We start from the raw sequence: 13,593 nt of genomic DNA on the forward strand, positions 1-13,593 counted from the left end.
AAGGAAAAACAGAGGGCAACATAACTTACTTAGGATGGATTCAAAAGTTTGGTGGAGGGGTCCCTGGGGGGCTCCGTTGGTTGAGCATCTGACCTCGGCTCGGGTCATGATCTCACAGTTCGTGAGTTCGAGCCCCATGCTGGGCTCTGTGCTGACAGCTCAGGGCCTGGAGCCTGCTTCAGATTCTGTGTCTCCCTCTCTCTCTGCCTCTCCCCCGCTTGTGCTCTCTCTCTTTTTTTTCAAAAATAAATAAAATGTGAAAAAATTTTTAAAAGTTTGGTAGAAACAACAAACTCTGGAGTCTAAAGAGCACAGAAGGAGACAAGATGGATAAAGAGGGGACGTTGCTGGGAAGGGGGTGTCAGCTGACGTAATGGCTCCATGAGATGAAGTAACAAAAGGCTGAAATAGTGGGGATGGGTCCAAGGTGGCACGGGACCCTCGATATAAAATTCATCCATGTTTTGTCGTCACCCTCCACCCCATATATACAGTGCACACGTCGACACTAAGTGTATTTATCTTTGAATGTTGAATGAACAAATGCACGATGAAGAACTGGCTTCCGATATGATCGCTAATCCCCTGGGGAAACCATCGACTATTTCCTGAGTTTTGTTGTGTGTCAGGCACTGTTCAAGGTGCTAGGAATCGGATGATGAACCAAACAAACGTGGTATTTGCCTGCAAGGGGCTTAGATTTTCATGGGGGAAGATGGACACAGGCCCCAGATTACAAAGATTGATTAAATAAGTGAAAAAGGAAAGATGTGTACAGTCTTCTGTGGATCTTCTGTATTAAAAGTCACGTTGGCTGTGCATAGTTCCCTGATTTATCTGAGTCTTGGTCGCAATTAACTTTCCCAAAAGATCACTTGATTATTGTGCTTGAGAAATATACACTGCTTAGTTATGATTAGTTGCAATTCATTGAACATTTACTAGGGGCCAGGTTGCGCTTACAATAGATAATATAATCTCCATAATCCAGGTGAGGAAAGTGGGTTCTAGGCAAATGACTGAACAAAGATCACTTTGCTGGTTCGGGGCGCCTGGGTGGCTCAGTCAGTTGAACTTCTGAATCTTCATCTCATAGTTCGTGAGATCAAGTCCCAGTTGGGCTCCGTGCTGACAGCACAGAGCCTTCTTGGGGTTCTCTCTCTCTCTCTCTCTCTCTCTCTCTCTCTCTCTCTCTCAAAATAAATAAACTTAAAAAAAAAGTCACTTTTCTGGTTATTAGTAAAGGCAAGATTCCGATCTAGCTGTGCCTCAGCCTGACTTCTCCGTTCTATAACCCATTCCCTCTTCTGGTCAGGAGATTAAATTTGGACAAATGTGGTAGCATTGTGGACTTTGTTCCAGAAAGCTACCAAAATTCCTTAAAATGACCAGGCTTTGTTGGAGGCACATCTGGGGAGCTTCCAAACCCAAAGCTGTCAGAAGACTGGAAAGAACTCATTCCACAGGAAAAGAAAACACAGGATGAATACTTTCCCTCTTTCCAAAGGTACCACGTCCCGGGAAAGACGTCAAGAGTCAATTTGTTGAATCTCTGGTGTCAAATAAATCATGATTTTGTTGTTGATGTTTGATATAGAGTCATGACTAGATGTTTTTCACATTTTTCACATTTTTTTTAATAAAGTCCTTGGGGGCCTACATCTGTCTTTACTTTCTTATAAAGCCCTGACTGTGCTTTGAATGAATACACTTTAATGTTAAGAAGTCAAATTGGCTTTTTCAGCTTTTTGATGTTTCTCTTCAATTCAGATTCATGTTCACTTTACTTGGAGTCCTCAGGATATTTTCAAACATATCGTGGCTAATACAACTTTGAAAATACTTCTGGAAAATACTAAATCTTCAGGGGCCAAATCATCTAGGTTTAAAACACTTAGTGTAAGTCCAAGATTAACTGTTCAGAATAATTTAAAATAGCTAAATTCTGGTGGTAAACAACATGTATTACATTTTTGTTTAATTTTCCCTTGGAAAATTAAGTCATTTAAAAGGTATATGGTTGTAAATCTGTCCAGATGTGTTCCAAGCAGGGGATGTACACACACAATTTAAGTGTGGACATGAAAACAGGAAAAACCATCGGATCTTTTCACCCCCAGCTCTTCATCCAACCTAATAGCCCTCAAGAAAATCTGTACACTATTACATCCCATGAACCCAGAAGAGTATCTTCAGAATAAAATGTGGAAAAGTCTTAATACAAGAGGTTAGACAGCTGGGGAAATAGTAATTGTATGTATTTTAATTTATTTATCCTGCAAGGTGTACGTGTGTAAGAAGGGGAGAAGATTGGCTAGTCATTCAACAGCTAAATCAAAATGCCAAGGACTCAGTTAAGCCCCATGAAAAGCAGAGATAAAAAAAAAAATAGGGATTCATGGCGTGCCTAGGTGGTTCAGTTGTGTGCATGGACTTTGGCTCAGGTCATGATCTCCCCGTTGGTGGGACTGAGTCCCATGTTGAGCTCTGTGCTGATAGTTCAGAGCCTGTTCTGCTTCAGATTCTGTGTCTCCCTCCCTCTCTGCCTGTCTCCCCCCAAACCCCCACCCCCGACGCCGCTCGAGCTCTCTCTTTCTCTCAAAAATAAACATTAAAAAAAATTTTTTTTTTAATTAGAGAGAATTAAAAGACAACAAAAAAAAAGGAGTCCTAAGTATGAACACTGCTCAAAAGAGGATGTACCCTCGGCCATGGGGAAGTGTACCCCTGGAGGCAGGACACAGACTTCCCAGACAAAGTGACAGCAAGGCTGAGGTCAGCCAGGTGCAGAGGGGGCCCCCGAGGGAGCCCAGGCCAGTGAAAGCAGCAATACTAATCCAGAGATTCCAAGTTCAAAGAGGTTCTCATCCCTCAGGGGAAGATGTTAGACTTGACCCCAGTGGAGACCCACCCGGTAAGCAGGGGAGTGACGTGATCAGGTCGCATTTTTAAGACCTCAATCCAGTGAGAAGGAGCCCGGGAGGACATCTGGGTGTGGTTCTTGCGGTTCAAGACCGGAGGTGAGGGGCAACACTGGCTGGGGCTGGGGCGGACTGAGAGGATGTGGGGGTTTGGGAGGAGCGGGGGATGGGGGGAGGCCAGGACAATCCCCAGGCTAGTGTCTGAGCGGGTGAGCAGGTAGGGATGTCCTAGAGGGAGGGGAAGATGTGTGGGGGCAAGTCTGTGCTGAAAATGAGCCTGTCAGGAACACCAGGAGTTTCTGATGCCTGAGATGCTCATTTCTCCATTTGAGTCATCCCAAACAAGCGATATCCTGCCTTTCCCTTTCCTAAATCGTATGAAGAAAAGGCTGGAAAGAATCTTAGAAATCATGCAATCCCATCCCCTTTATTTTGCACATGAAGAAATGGAGATGCAGGGGTTTGGGGGGAGGCCCCTCCCAAATATGCACCGGATCCCCAGCCCTGGAGGCCCCAGGCTCCTCCCAGGACTCGCTGAATTGTGCTCCGTGTTTTTGCTCTTTAACACTTTTCCTAAGCGTCATCTTTTTTTTTTTTTTTTTAATTTTTTTTTTTCAACGTTTATTTATTTTTGGGACAGAGAGAGACAGAGCATGAACGGGGGAGGGGCAGAGAGAGAGGGAGACACAGAATCGGAAACAGGCTCCAGGCTCTGAGCCATCAGCCCAGAGCCCGACGCGGGGCTCGAACTCAGGGAGCGCGAGATCGTGACCTGGCTGAAGTCGGACGCTTAACCGACTGCGCCACCCAGGCGCCCCTCCTAAGCGTCATCTTAACCACTTGTCTGGACAAGAAACCCAGGCTCCTGAAGGTTCTCATTCAAACATGAGAAATCTTTGGCCTCTCACCAACTGAAGAAGCCCTGGATATAAAACTCATATGCTCAGGAAAGTAAAAACAAACCAGAAGCAGTTGAAAAGTTCAAAACCAGTTTAGGTTGGCATCGCCTCAAGTTGCGCACAGGCATCTGCAATTAGGGCATTTCAGTTTTCACTATGATTACATAAAAATGACAGAAAGCAGTGACCGGGCTCGTTATTTTTACGATATGAATTCTTAAATATCTCTACGCATCACAGTTTCAATCACTGGTCACGTGGCTTCTTATAAAATTTCACTGTTTTAACTCACGTGGATGGGATCTGCAGTACTTTTTTAAAGATTTTTTTCGATTTTTATTTATTTTGAAAAAGAGAGAGAAAGAAGGGGGGGCAGGGAGGAGCAGAGAGGAGAGAGAATCCCAAGCGGGTTCCAAGTTGCCAGTGCAGGGCCTGACGTGGGGCCTGATTTCATGAACTGTGAGATCAAGACCTGAGCAGAAGTTAAGAGTCCCCCGCTTAGCTGACTGAGTCACCTTGGGGCCTTGGATTTGCAATAATTTTTAAAAACTGGACAAAGAAATAAAATCTACAGCGTTTGCTTATTGAGCTTTCATTTTTTTATAAGCTATTAGGGTGAAATCGTATATGTCAGAAACAATGCCGCCCTTAACAAAGGAAGGACCCTTGACCCAACGCAAGTAAAACAATAAATAAATAAATGCTCACCTGAGACGGGAGTCCTTAAAGGTGTCGAGATAGGGAGGATAACTCCATCCAATTTTGTTCCCTTTACACCGAAGCTCGAGGGTTTGCCCTGCTGTCAGACTCAGGGTGGCTGCAGGTTTCTGGAAGCGGCCTTTATCCAGCATCTGGATCATTATTGAGTGCGTCTTTGGTGTGCCGTCAGCTGCGTCCCTGTCCTTTATTTTAGGAATTCTGGGTTTCACCTTCTTGTTGGTGGGCTTGATTCTGTTCTCTCCCGGCTCCTTTGGACGCTTGTTCTTCGGCGGCTGTTGGCCAGTGACTAGTACAAACGTGAGGAAAGAACAACGCACTCAAACCCAAAGGATTCAACACCTACAATGGGTAACTTTGGGACACCATTCTCCTTCATCAAAATAATTTTCAGGAATAGCCATTATCTCAGTTCACTCTTTAGTTGCAAAACAACGAGTAACTGAAAGGGAATGTATGTTAGCTTCAGAGATTTATTCAAGGCGCGCCTGGGTGGCTCAGTCAGTTAGGCGTCCAGTTTCAGCTCAGGTCATGATCTCACGGTTCACAAGTTTGAGCCCCACGTCGGGCTGTGTGCTGACAAGGTCAGAGCCTGGAGCCTGCTTTGGATTCTGTGTCTCCCTCTCTTTCTGCCCCCACCCCACTCACGCTCTCTCTCTCTCAAAAATAAACAAATAGTAAAAAAAATAAATAAAAGATTTTGTTCAAATTCAGTGAAATATTGCACTTGTGAACTAAAATTTGCACTTACCAAACAAAAAGACCATTGCCTGTAGTTCACGCTGTGTCACAGTCTCTAAGGGGCCACAGAGAATTGCAGCAGCAGAGTCACTTGATTTAGGGGCTGTTTCCGGTCCTTGGGGTCTCAGGGTGACCTTTGTTCATTCTGAATTTACTGTTTATTTTTTTTTAAGTTTATTTATTTTGAGAGAGCGAGAGTGTGAGAGCAGGGGAGGGGCAGAGAGAGAGGAAGAGAGAGAGAATCCAAGCAGGCTCCACACTGTCAGTGCAGAGCCTGATATGGGGCTCAAACTGGCGAACTGTGAGATCATGATCTGAGCCGTAATCAAGAGTCAGATGCCTAACTGAGCCACCCAGGGGCCCCTGAATTTGCTGTTCAAATGCAGAAATATGTACCCTTCAGGGAGTACAGACACACTGAGTGGAAGCACACTCAGATTTCAAGCCACTACGAACTTTCTCTCAACTGAGCGTGCACAGTGCAGTCTGTGTGTATCAGGGTAGACGTTGTCCACGCAGCGTGCAAAGTTGAGGAAGGAATAAGCACTACACCTGTGCTCATTTAAAGCTTCCATAGGAGCTCTTAAGAGCTCAAGAGTAACTGTAGCATTGGTTTAGAACTCAGTCAACAAAATATTTCGGGGAGGGAGGATTATTTTATCACCAGCATTGTTGATAATTGCAGGCCAAAGGTGATAATAAAAAGCCGACCTACTGTGAGTCCATTTTAGTCCTGTTTTTCCTTTCTCTACAGACAATTCACCCCTTCCTGCCTGCACCCTTGGAAGACTGCTCCCCCTCGCCTGCCCTTGAGATGCCTCCGGGCCCCAGAAACCCCCCATGTCCCACATGCCTGCCCAGCCGTGTGCCTGTGTGCACCCAGCAAGGACAAGAAGACTGTGCCGTTTCAGTTTGTCTATTTGCATGAGCTCAAAGGCAACCTCACTATATGCCCACAAAATTGCAAAATGTCCTGGGTCCTGAGAAGTCATTTAGGTAAAATTCCTTTGTTATAGATTTAAAAATTTAAGAAGACCCTTAAATGTTAAGTAAGTTGTACACAGCTGGTTAGTGGCAGAATGTGAGTAGAATTCACGTCTTCTGACTCATTCCAAGGGCGTGTTTCGCTGTATGGACATAAATATCCTGCATATATTTTGAATAAATGACTCCAAAAATCTCGGCCGAGTGAGGAAATTGCAGGGCATTTGTATAAAATGGGGAAAAGTAATTAATCAGGAGAAAAATCTTCCCTTTCTTGATGGATGCATTTATTTATCTAATATTACCCTGGCATATGTACTTAAGACTTGGGGTGGTCAAGGGCGCCTGGATGACTCAGTTGGTTAAGCATCCCACTTCGGCTCAGGTCATGATCCTGCCATCAGTGAGTTTGAGCCCCACGTCGGACTCTGGGCTGATGGCTCAGAGCCTGGAGCCTGCTTCGGATTCTGTGTCTCCCTCTCCCTGCCCCTCCCCCACTCACGCTCTGTCTCTCTCTCAAAAATGAACAAATGTTAAAAAAAAAAAAAAAGACCTCAGGTGGTCAAAAGTACCAAGTCACTGCAAATGGGATCAAGGCATGGCAAAAGATAAGTGTTGTAAGCACTTATACCAGAGGCCAGGCAGGTGACAAAACAGGGTGAGCCACATGGTCCAGGTGAAGCCATGCCCCTAAGGGATGCCACTTCTGCTTTGGCAGACCCTGTCTTAAAAAAAAATTTTTTTTAATGTTTATTTAATTTTGAGAGATAGAGAGAGTGTGTGTGAGTGAGCAGGAGTGGGGGAGGGGCAAAGAGAGAGGGAGACACAGAATCCAAAGCAGGCTCCAGGCCTGGAGCTGTCAGCACAGAGCCTGATGCGGGACTCGAACTCACGAACAGCAAGATCATGACCTGAGCCGAAGTCGGCCACTTAGCCAACTGAGGTGGCCCCGGCAGACCCCTGTCTTAAGGAAGTACATGCTCACAGTTGCTGGGTCTAAGGCCCCCAGAAGATGGCAAAAAGGCAGATCTCCTCTGATGTATAAATATCAGAAACCCCATTTTTAGAAACTTCAGGTTTGAATCTCTGAGGTTAGAATCTAGGCAGTAATTTACCTCGGAGGGGTGGGGTGACCAGGAGGGGACATGAGGGGCATTTCCAGAAACATCCTCTCTCGATCTGGGCTGGTTACACGCATGTGTGCAATCTGTGAGCATTTCACGGAGCCATACTCTTATGTACTAAAAATTCACCTGATTTGGACACTGTGTAATGATAAACTTGGTTCCCTTTGCATGTTACCCTTTGCCCTTTGAAACAGGAGCCATTCAGACTCCATTTTTAGTTCAGCTGAGCCCAGACCCTGGAACCAATCCCACTCTGAACTCAGTATCAATCAACATCAACTGCTGCCTTCTTCGGGCTTATATGCCTTGCTCCCTGGGCCCTGCTCTTTTCCATGACTTCGGGTCCAGTTGAGAGCCCTCTTTCTTTCCCGAGGCCTGTGTCATGGGCCCTGTTGAACTTCCTCCCTCCTTCTAGGGAGCAGAGTTGTGTTCTTGAGCATCAGTCCCCAAGATGAGTCCCCATCACCTGCTGTTGAACCTGCTGTTTGCCAAGACTTCCCCTGGTCCTGCATGTTTGGTTTATTTACCCCCTAAAGTTCTAATGACAGAGGGGGATGGGCAGTGGCATAAATGCACATATTTCCCCAACCTTCCAGAAGGAGAGGCACCGTAACCATCGAGAACATGTCAGATCAACACGAGTATGCTAATCCAGCAACATCGGTTGTGAACATAAGCCTCAGTTTTGGGATAGAGTAAAAGTTACAGCACTTTACTTTAGAAAATTAAAGTCTACCATTATGATGTGCATCATCCATGCCCCGCGGCATTTTCATCACACTGTGTCTATGGGACTCATGGACTTTTGGGTTGAAGTCTTATGTGATGTGTTTTCTTTATCATGTAACAGGAATTCAAGCTATCAGAAATGACCACAACTGTCTGCAAGTTTATGGAATTTAGATAACAGTGTTACTCACATGACTTCTAAGCTCTCAGATCCTATGGGACTCTGCTACTCAGGAACATTAGATTACCTACTCATGGAGAGTAAGCATCCAAATAGGTGGCATTATCCCTGCGGAGTACTTTGGTTTACCGAACAGACCCACCAATTGATCTAACTGTAACTGCTTGACCATGGAACTGGTCCATAGTTTGATAGCAATGACACTAAGTTACAGGAGCCACTTACAGCCACACAGACACCCAGACAGATCTGGGATTGAATCATTCCCAAATTCTATGTCTAACTTCTTAAAGAATATGACTTTTCTGTCTAACTATGTCTAAAAAAAGGTCTTCAAAATTTATATGATAGGTAAGTGAGAGCCCATTACCATTTCATGTTTGAGACTATCGCATAGTAGTATTTTTATAGAAAAATAAGTGGTAAAATACACAAACTATTAAATATCATTATTGACTTCAGATCCTAGCTGCCACTTACTAGCAGTGGGACATTGGGAAGTTACCTATTCTCTCCCTATCTCTGCTCATCTGCAAATTGAGAATTATATGGTGATAATGATTATCTCATCGACTGCTATGGGGATTAAACAAGTTAATACATTTAAAATGCTGAGAGTAGGGGCGTCTGGGTGGTTCGGTCAGTTAAGCGTCCGACTTCGGCTCAGGTCATGATCTCACGGTCCGTGAGTTCGAGCCCCACGTCAGGCTCTGTGCTGACTGCTCAGAGCCTGGAGCCTGTTTCAGATTCTGTGTCTCCCCCTCTCTCTGCCCCTCCCCTGTTCATGCTCTGTCTCTCTCTGTCTCAAAAATAAACGTTAAAAAAATTTTTTTAAATATAAATAAATAAATAAATAAATAAATAAATAAAATGCTGAGAGTAGCGTCTGACCCATAGTAAGTGCTAGCTACTTGCTGCTTTGATTGTCTTGTGATAACATCTCGTGGTGATCTCCATGATAAACTTGTGATGGAAGCAAAGCAATTATTCTTCTTCCTAATTTACAGGTGAAAAAAACTGAGATCATAGATGCCAAGTAGCTCATCCCAGGTCACTAAGAAGCTAATGAAAAAACAGACCCTTGGATAAAAGGTCTAGACTCTTCTCAGTTCATGCTATTGTCTTTTGATTCACTTAAAGATTAGCATATTGTAACAGTTTCTTTTCTTCTTCCCTTTTCCCCCCTCACAAATCTCATGCATAGCACCATTGTCCAAGTGGTTTCTTTGTGTGATATGCCCCAGGCTTTGGCAAGAAGTTCCAAATCAAACAGAATGTGATGCCAAGGAGAAGGGTACAAGCTTCCTGGAATGGCTGGTTATGCTTTTCCAAGGCATACATTAGAATCCCAAAGCGAGGAGACACTGGTCAAAAGCCTGTCTCCAAAATAAATGACTAAATGTTACAAAGTAAGAAGTAAGCAGGACAAAGGACTATAATTCTGCATCACCAACTGAGGATTGCAATCAAACGTTTAATAAAGGTGACCTGACTATTAACCTCTCTAATTCTAGAGAATAGAATTATGTTGGAGGAGTTACAAAATAAAATAAAAAAAAATCAGTAGCAGAATCACTGACAGCTGCTCAGATGAAGCCTTGATATGAACACAGTCATTAACATAAATATCTGTAGCTGTTTACCTTTTTCTCCTCATGGACAGGTAAGGGGAAAGGTCTCACTTGAAGGTAGCATGAAAATAAGCACACTAGAACTTTGCTGAGTAGCTCAGGGGTTCCCCAGCAAGTTATATAAACTGATGAAAATGTCCTACTCTAATGTTATGATTCTTCATGAAACACCCCACAAGGATACATACACCTCCCCAAGGACAAAGCTGAGGTGGGAAACCAATGATACTTGGGAGATGAAAATAGAAAGCTAAGAGCCTTTTCTTTCCCTACTCTACCCCTTCTCTTTTCGAGAACCCCACTCCAAAATACCCTCCTACCATTTCTTAAAGTAGCATTTTCTTAAAAAAGAAATTTCTAAGAACAAATACTTCTATTCCAGGATGAGGCTCTTACTTTGTCAGCTCCTGCCCGACTGTACCAGGTAAGTGGCCTCTCCAAAGTGGCTCCCACATGACCAGCCTCAACCAAAAGTATGCCACGGCAGTTGTGGTCCAGCCACAGCAGGAAGGCCCATGTAGCCCATGTGGGGTGATCCTGGAATGTCTGCTTCTGGTGACCAAGAAGGATTGCACTTCTGGGCCCTATAGGACACCATTTACATGACACCAGTTCTTCAAGACTGGGAGATGTAGTTAACCTACCTAAAACACAGAAACAAACACAGAGAGTCAGAGCATGAGGAGACAGAGGAATATGTTCCAAACAAAAGAACAGGGCAAAACCTTAGATGGAACTAAACAAAATGGGAATATAAGCAATCTATCTGATAAAGAGGTCAAAGTCATGGTCTTAAGGTGCTCACTGGACTTGGGAAAAGAATAGCTGAACACAGTGGGCTCTTCAACAAAGAGAAAGAAAATATTAAAGAGAACCAATCAGAGATGAAGAATACAATAACTGAATAAAAAATACACTAAAGGGGATCAACGGCAGATTAGAAAATGCAGAAAAAAATGGATCAGCAATCTGGAAGACAGGGTAATGGAAATCACACACACACATGCACGCACGCGCGCGCGCACACACACACGCACAGACAAAAGATTTTTTAAAAATGAGAGTAGCTTAAGGAACCTCTAGGACAACATTAAGCGTACTAACATTTACATTATAGAAGTGCCAAAAAGCAAAGAGAGAAAAGGACAGAGCACTTATTTGAAAAATAATAACTGAAAACATTCCTAACGTGGGGAAGGAAACAGACATCCAAGTCCAAGAAGCACAGAGAGCCCTGACCGAGACGAACCCAAAGATGTCTACACAAAAACACATTAAAACTGAAAGTCAAAAATTGAAGATAAAGAGAGAATCTTAAAAGAAGCAAGAGAAAAGCAACTAGTTGTGTACAAGGGAACACCAAAAGACTATCTACTTGTTTTTGAACAGAAACTTCACAGGCTACAGCGGGGGACGCGGTTATAATATATTCCAAGTACTGCAGGAAAAAAAACCAACAATCTATACTCTAACCTGCAAGATTATCACTCAAAGTTGAAAAAGAGATAAAGACTTTCCCAGACAAACAAGAGTTCAAAGAGTTCATCACCTCTAAACTGACCTTACAGGAAATGTTAAAGGGACCTCCTTAAGATGAAAAGGCCATAACTGGAAGAAAATTATGAAAGAAAAAATCTCACTGGGAAAAAGCAAACATACAGTGAAAGGGATGGATCCACTGCTTATGAAGCCAGTGAGAAGGTTAAAGACAAAAGTAGTGGGGAGCCTGGGTAGCTCATTTGGTTAATAAGTGTGTAACACTTGATTTTGGTTTCAGTCGTGAGCTCACAGTTGTCAGACTGAGCCCCATGTTGGGCCCCACGCTGAGTGTGAAACCTGCTTAAGATTCTCTCCCTCCCTCCCTCTCTGCCCCTCCCCCCCACTCTCTCTCTCTCAAAAGACAGAAGCAGTAAAATCAACTATATTTACAATAATTACTTAAAGGATGCACACAAAAAAATAATGTAATATGACATCACTTACATAAAACATGGGGAAGATAAAAATGTAGTGCAGTGCTTTTAGCATGTGCTCAGACGTAAGCAACCATTAACTTAAAAATCAATTGCTATATACATAGGGTGGTGTGTATATATATATATATATATTCCTTGGGTGTATATACATATATATATACATATATATATATACATATATATACATATATATATACATACATATATACATACATACATATACATATATACATACATACATATATACATATATATGTACAGATGTATATATGTATATATATATACATATACATATATATATACATATATATACATATACATATATATATACATATACATACATATATACATACATATATACACATATATACATATATACATATATACATATATACATATATATATACATATACATACATATATACATACATACATATACATATATACATATATACATATATATATACATGTATATATGTATATGTATACATATACATATATACATATACATATATATACATATACATATATATATATACACATATACATATACATATATATATACATATACATACATATATACATACATACATATACATATATACATATATATATATATATATGTATATATATATACCTCATGGTAACCAGAAACTGAAAACATGTAATAATTATACTAAAAAAAAAAAAAAACAGATTTCTGAACATAGAACTAAACAAAGTCATCATAAGGGAAAAGGGCAAAGGAAGACAGGAACAGAGAGAACTATAATGTTTATTTATCTCGAGAGAGAGAGAGCGTGTGAGCAAGTGGGGGAGGGGGAGAGAGAGAGAGAGAGAGAGAGAGAGAGAGAGAGAGAGAATCCCAATCAGGCTCTGTTCTCTCAGCACAGAGCCCAGCATGGGACTTAAGAACCGGGAGATCATGACCTGAGCCGAAACCAAGAGTCAGACGCTGAACCAACTGAGCCACTCAAGCACTCCAGGAACAGAGAAAGCTATAAAAGTGACCAGAACACAATGAACAAAATGGCAATAAGCACGTATCTGTCAATAATCACTTTAATGTTGATAAATGCTCCAATTAAAACACATAGGGTAAGTGAATACACAAAAAATAAACAAGACCCATCTCTATGCTGACTGTAAGAGATTCAGTTCAGAGCTAAAGACACAAACAGACTGAAAGTAAGGGATGGAAAATGATTATCCACGCTAATGGAAATTTTTAAAAAAAGGAAAGAAAAAAAAGAAAAGAAAAGAAAAGGAAAAAAATCTGGGGTAGCAAAACTTCTATCAGACAAAAGAGACTTTAAAACAAAAACTGTAAAAAGAGACAAAGAAGCATATTCTATAATGATAACAGCATCAATCCAGCTGGAGGATATAGAAATTGTAAAGATCCATGCACCCAACATGGAGGCACTAAATACAAAAGCAAATTTTAACAGACCTCAAGGGAGAATTTTGCAGTAATACAGTGAGAGTAGGGGACTAACATGCCCACTTGTTATCGATGGATAGACCATCCACACAGAAAACCGAAAGGAAACAGTGACTGTAAGCAATACATTAGACAGACAGGCTTCACAGATATATTCAGAACATTCCATCCCCAAACAACAGAATACACATTCTTTATGAGGGCGCATGGAACATTTACCAGGACAGATCACATGTTAGACCA

The 13,593-nt window shown here is 42.2% G+C and overlaps 1 protein-coding gene across 1 annotated transcript in view; it reads right to left on the bottom strand.

Annotated features, from left to right (window-relative positions):
• The window catches only part of PDGFRL (platelet derived growth factor receptor like), a 70,444-nt gene that overhangs the window by 45,885 nt on the left and 10,966 nt on the right, over positions 1 to 13,593 (bottom strand). The window contains exon 2 of the mRNA XM_003984634.6: positions 4,529 to 4,826. Coding sequence (XP_003984683.3) covers positions 4,529 to 4,826 — 298 coding nt within the window. The remainder of the gene's footprint in view (positions 1 to 4,528; positions 4,827 to 13,593) is intronic.

This window comes from Felis catus, chromosome B1, assembly GCF_018350175.1.
Source record: "Felis catus isolate Fca126 chromosome B1, F.catus_Fca126_mat1.0, whole genome shotgun sequence".
NCBI lineage: Eukaryota > Metazoa > Chordata > Mammalia > Carnivora > Felidae > Felis > Felis catus.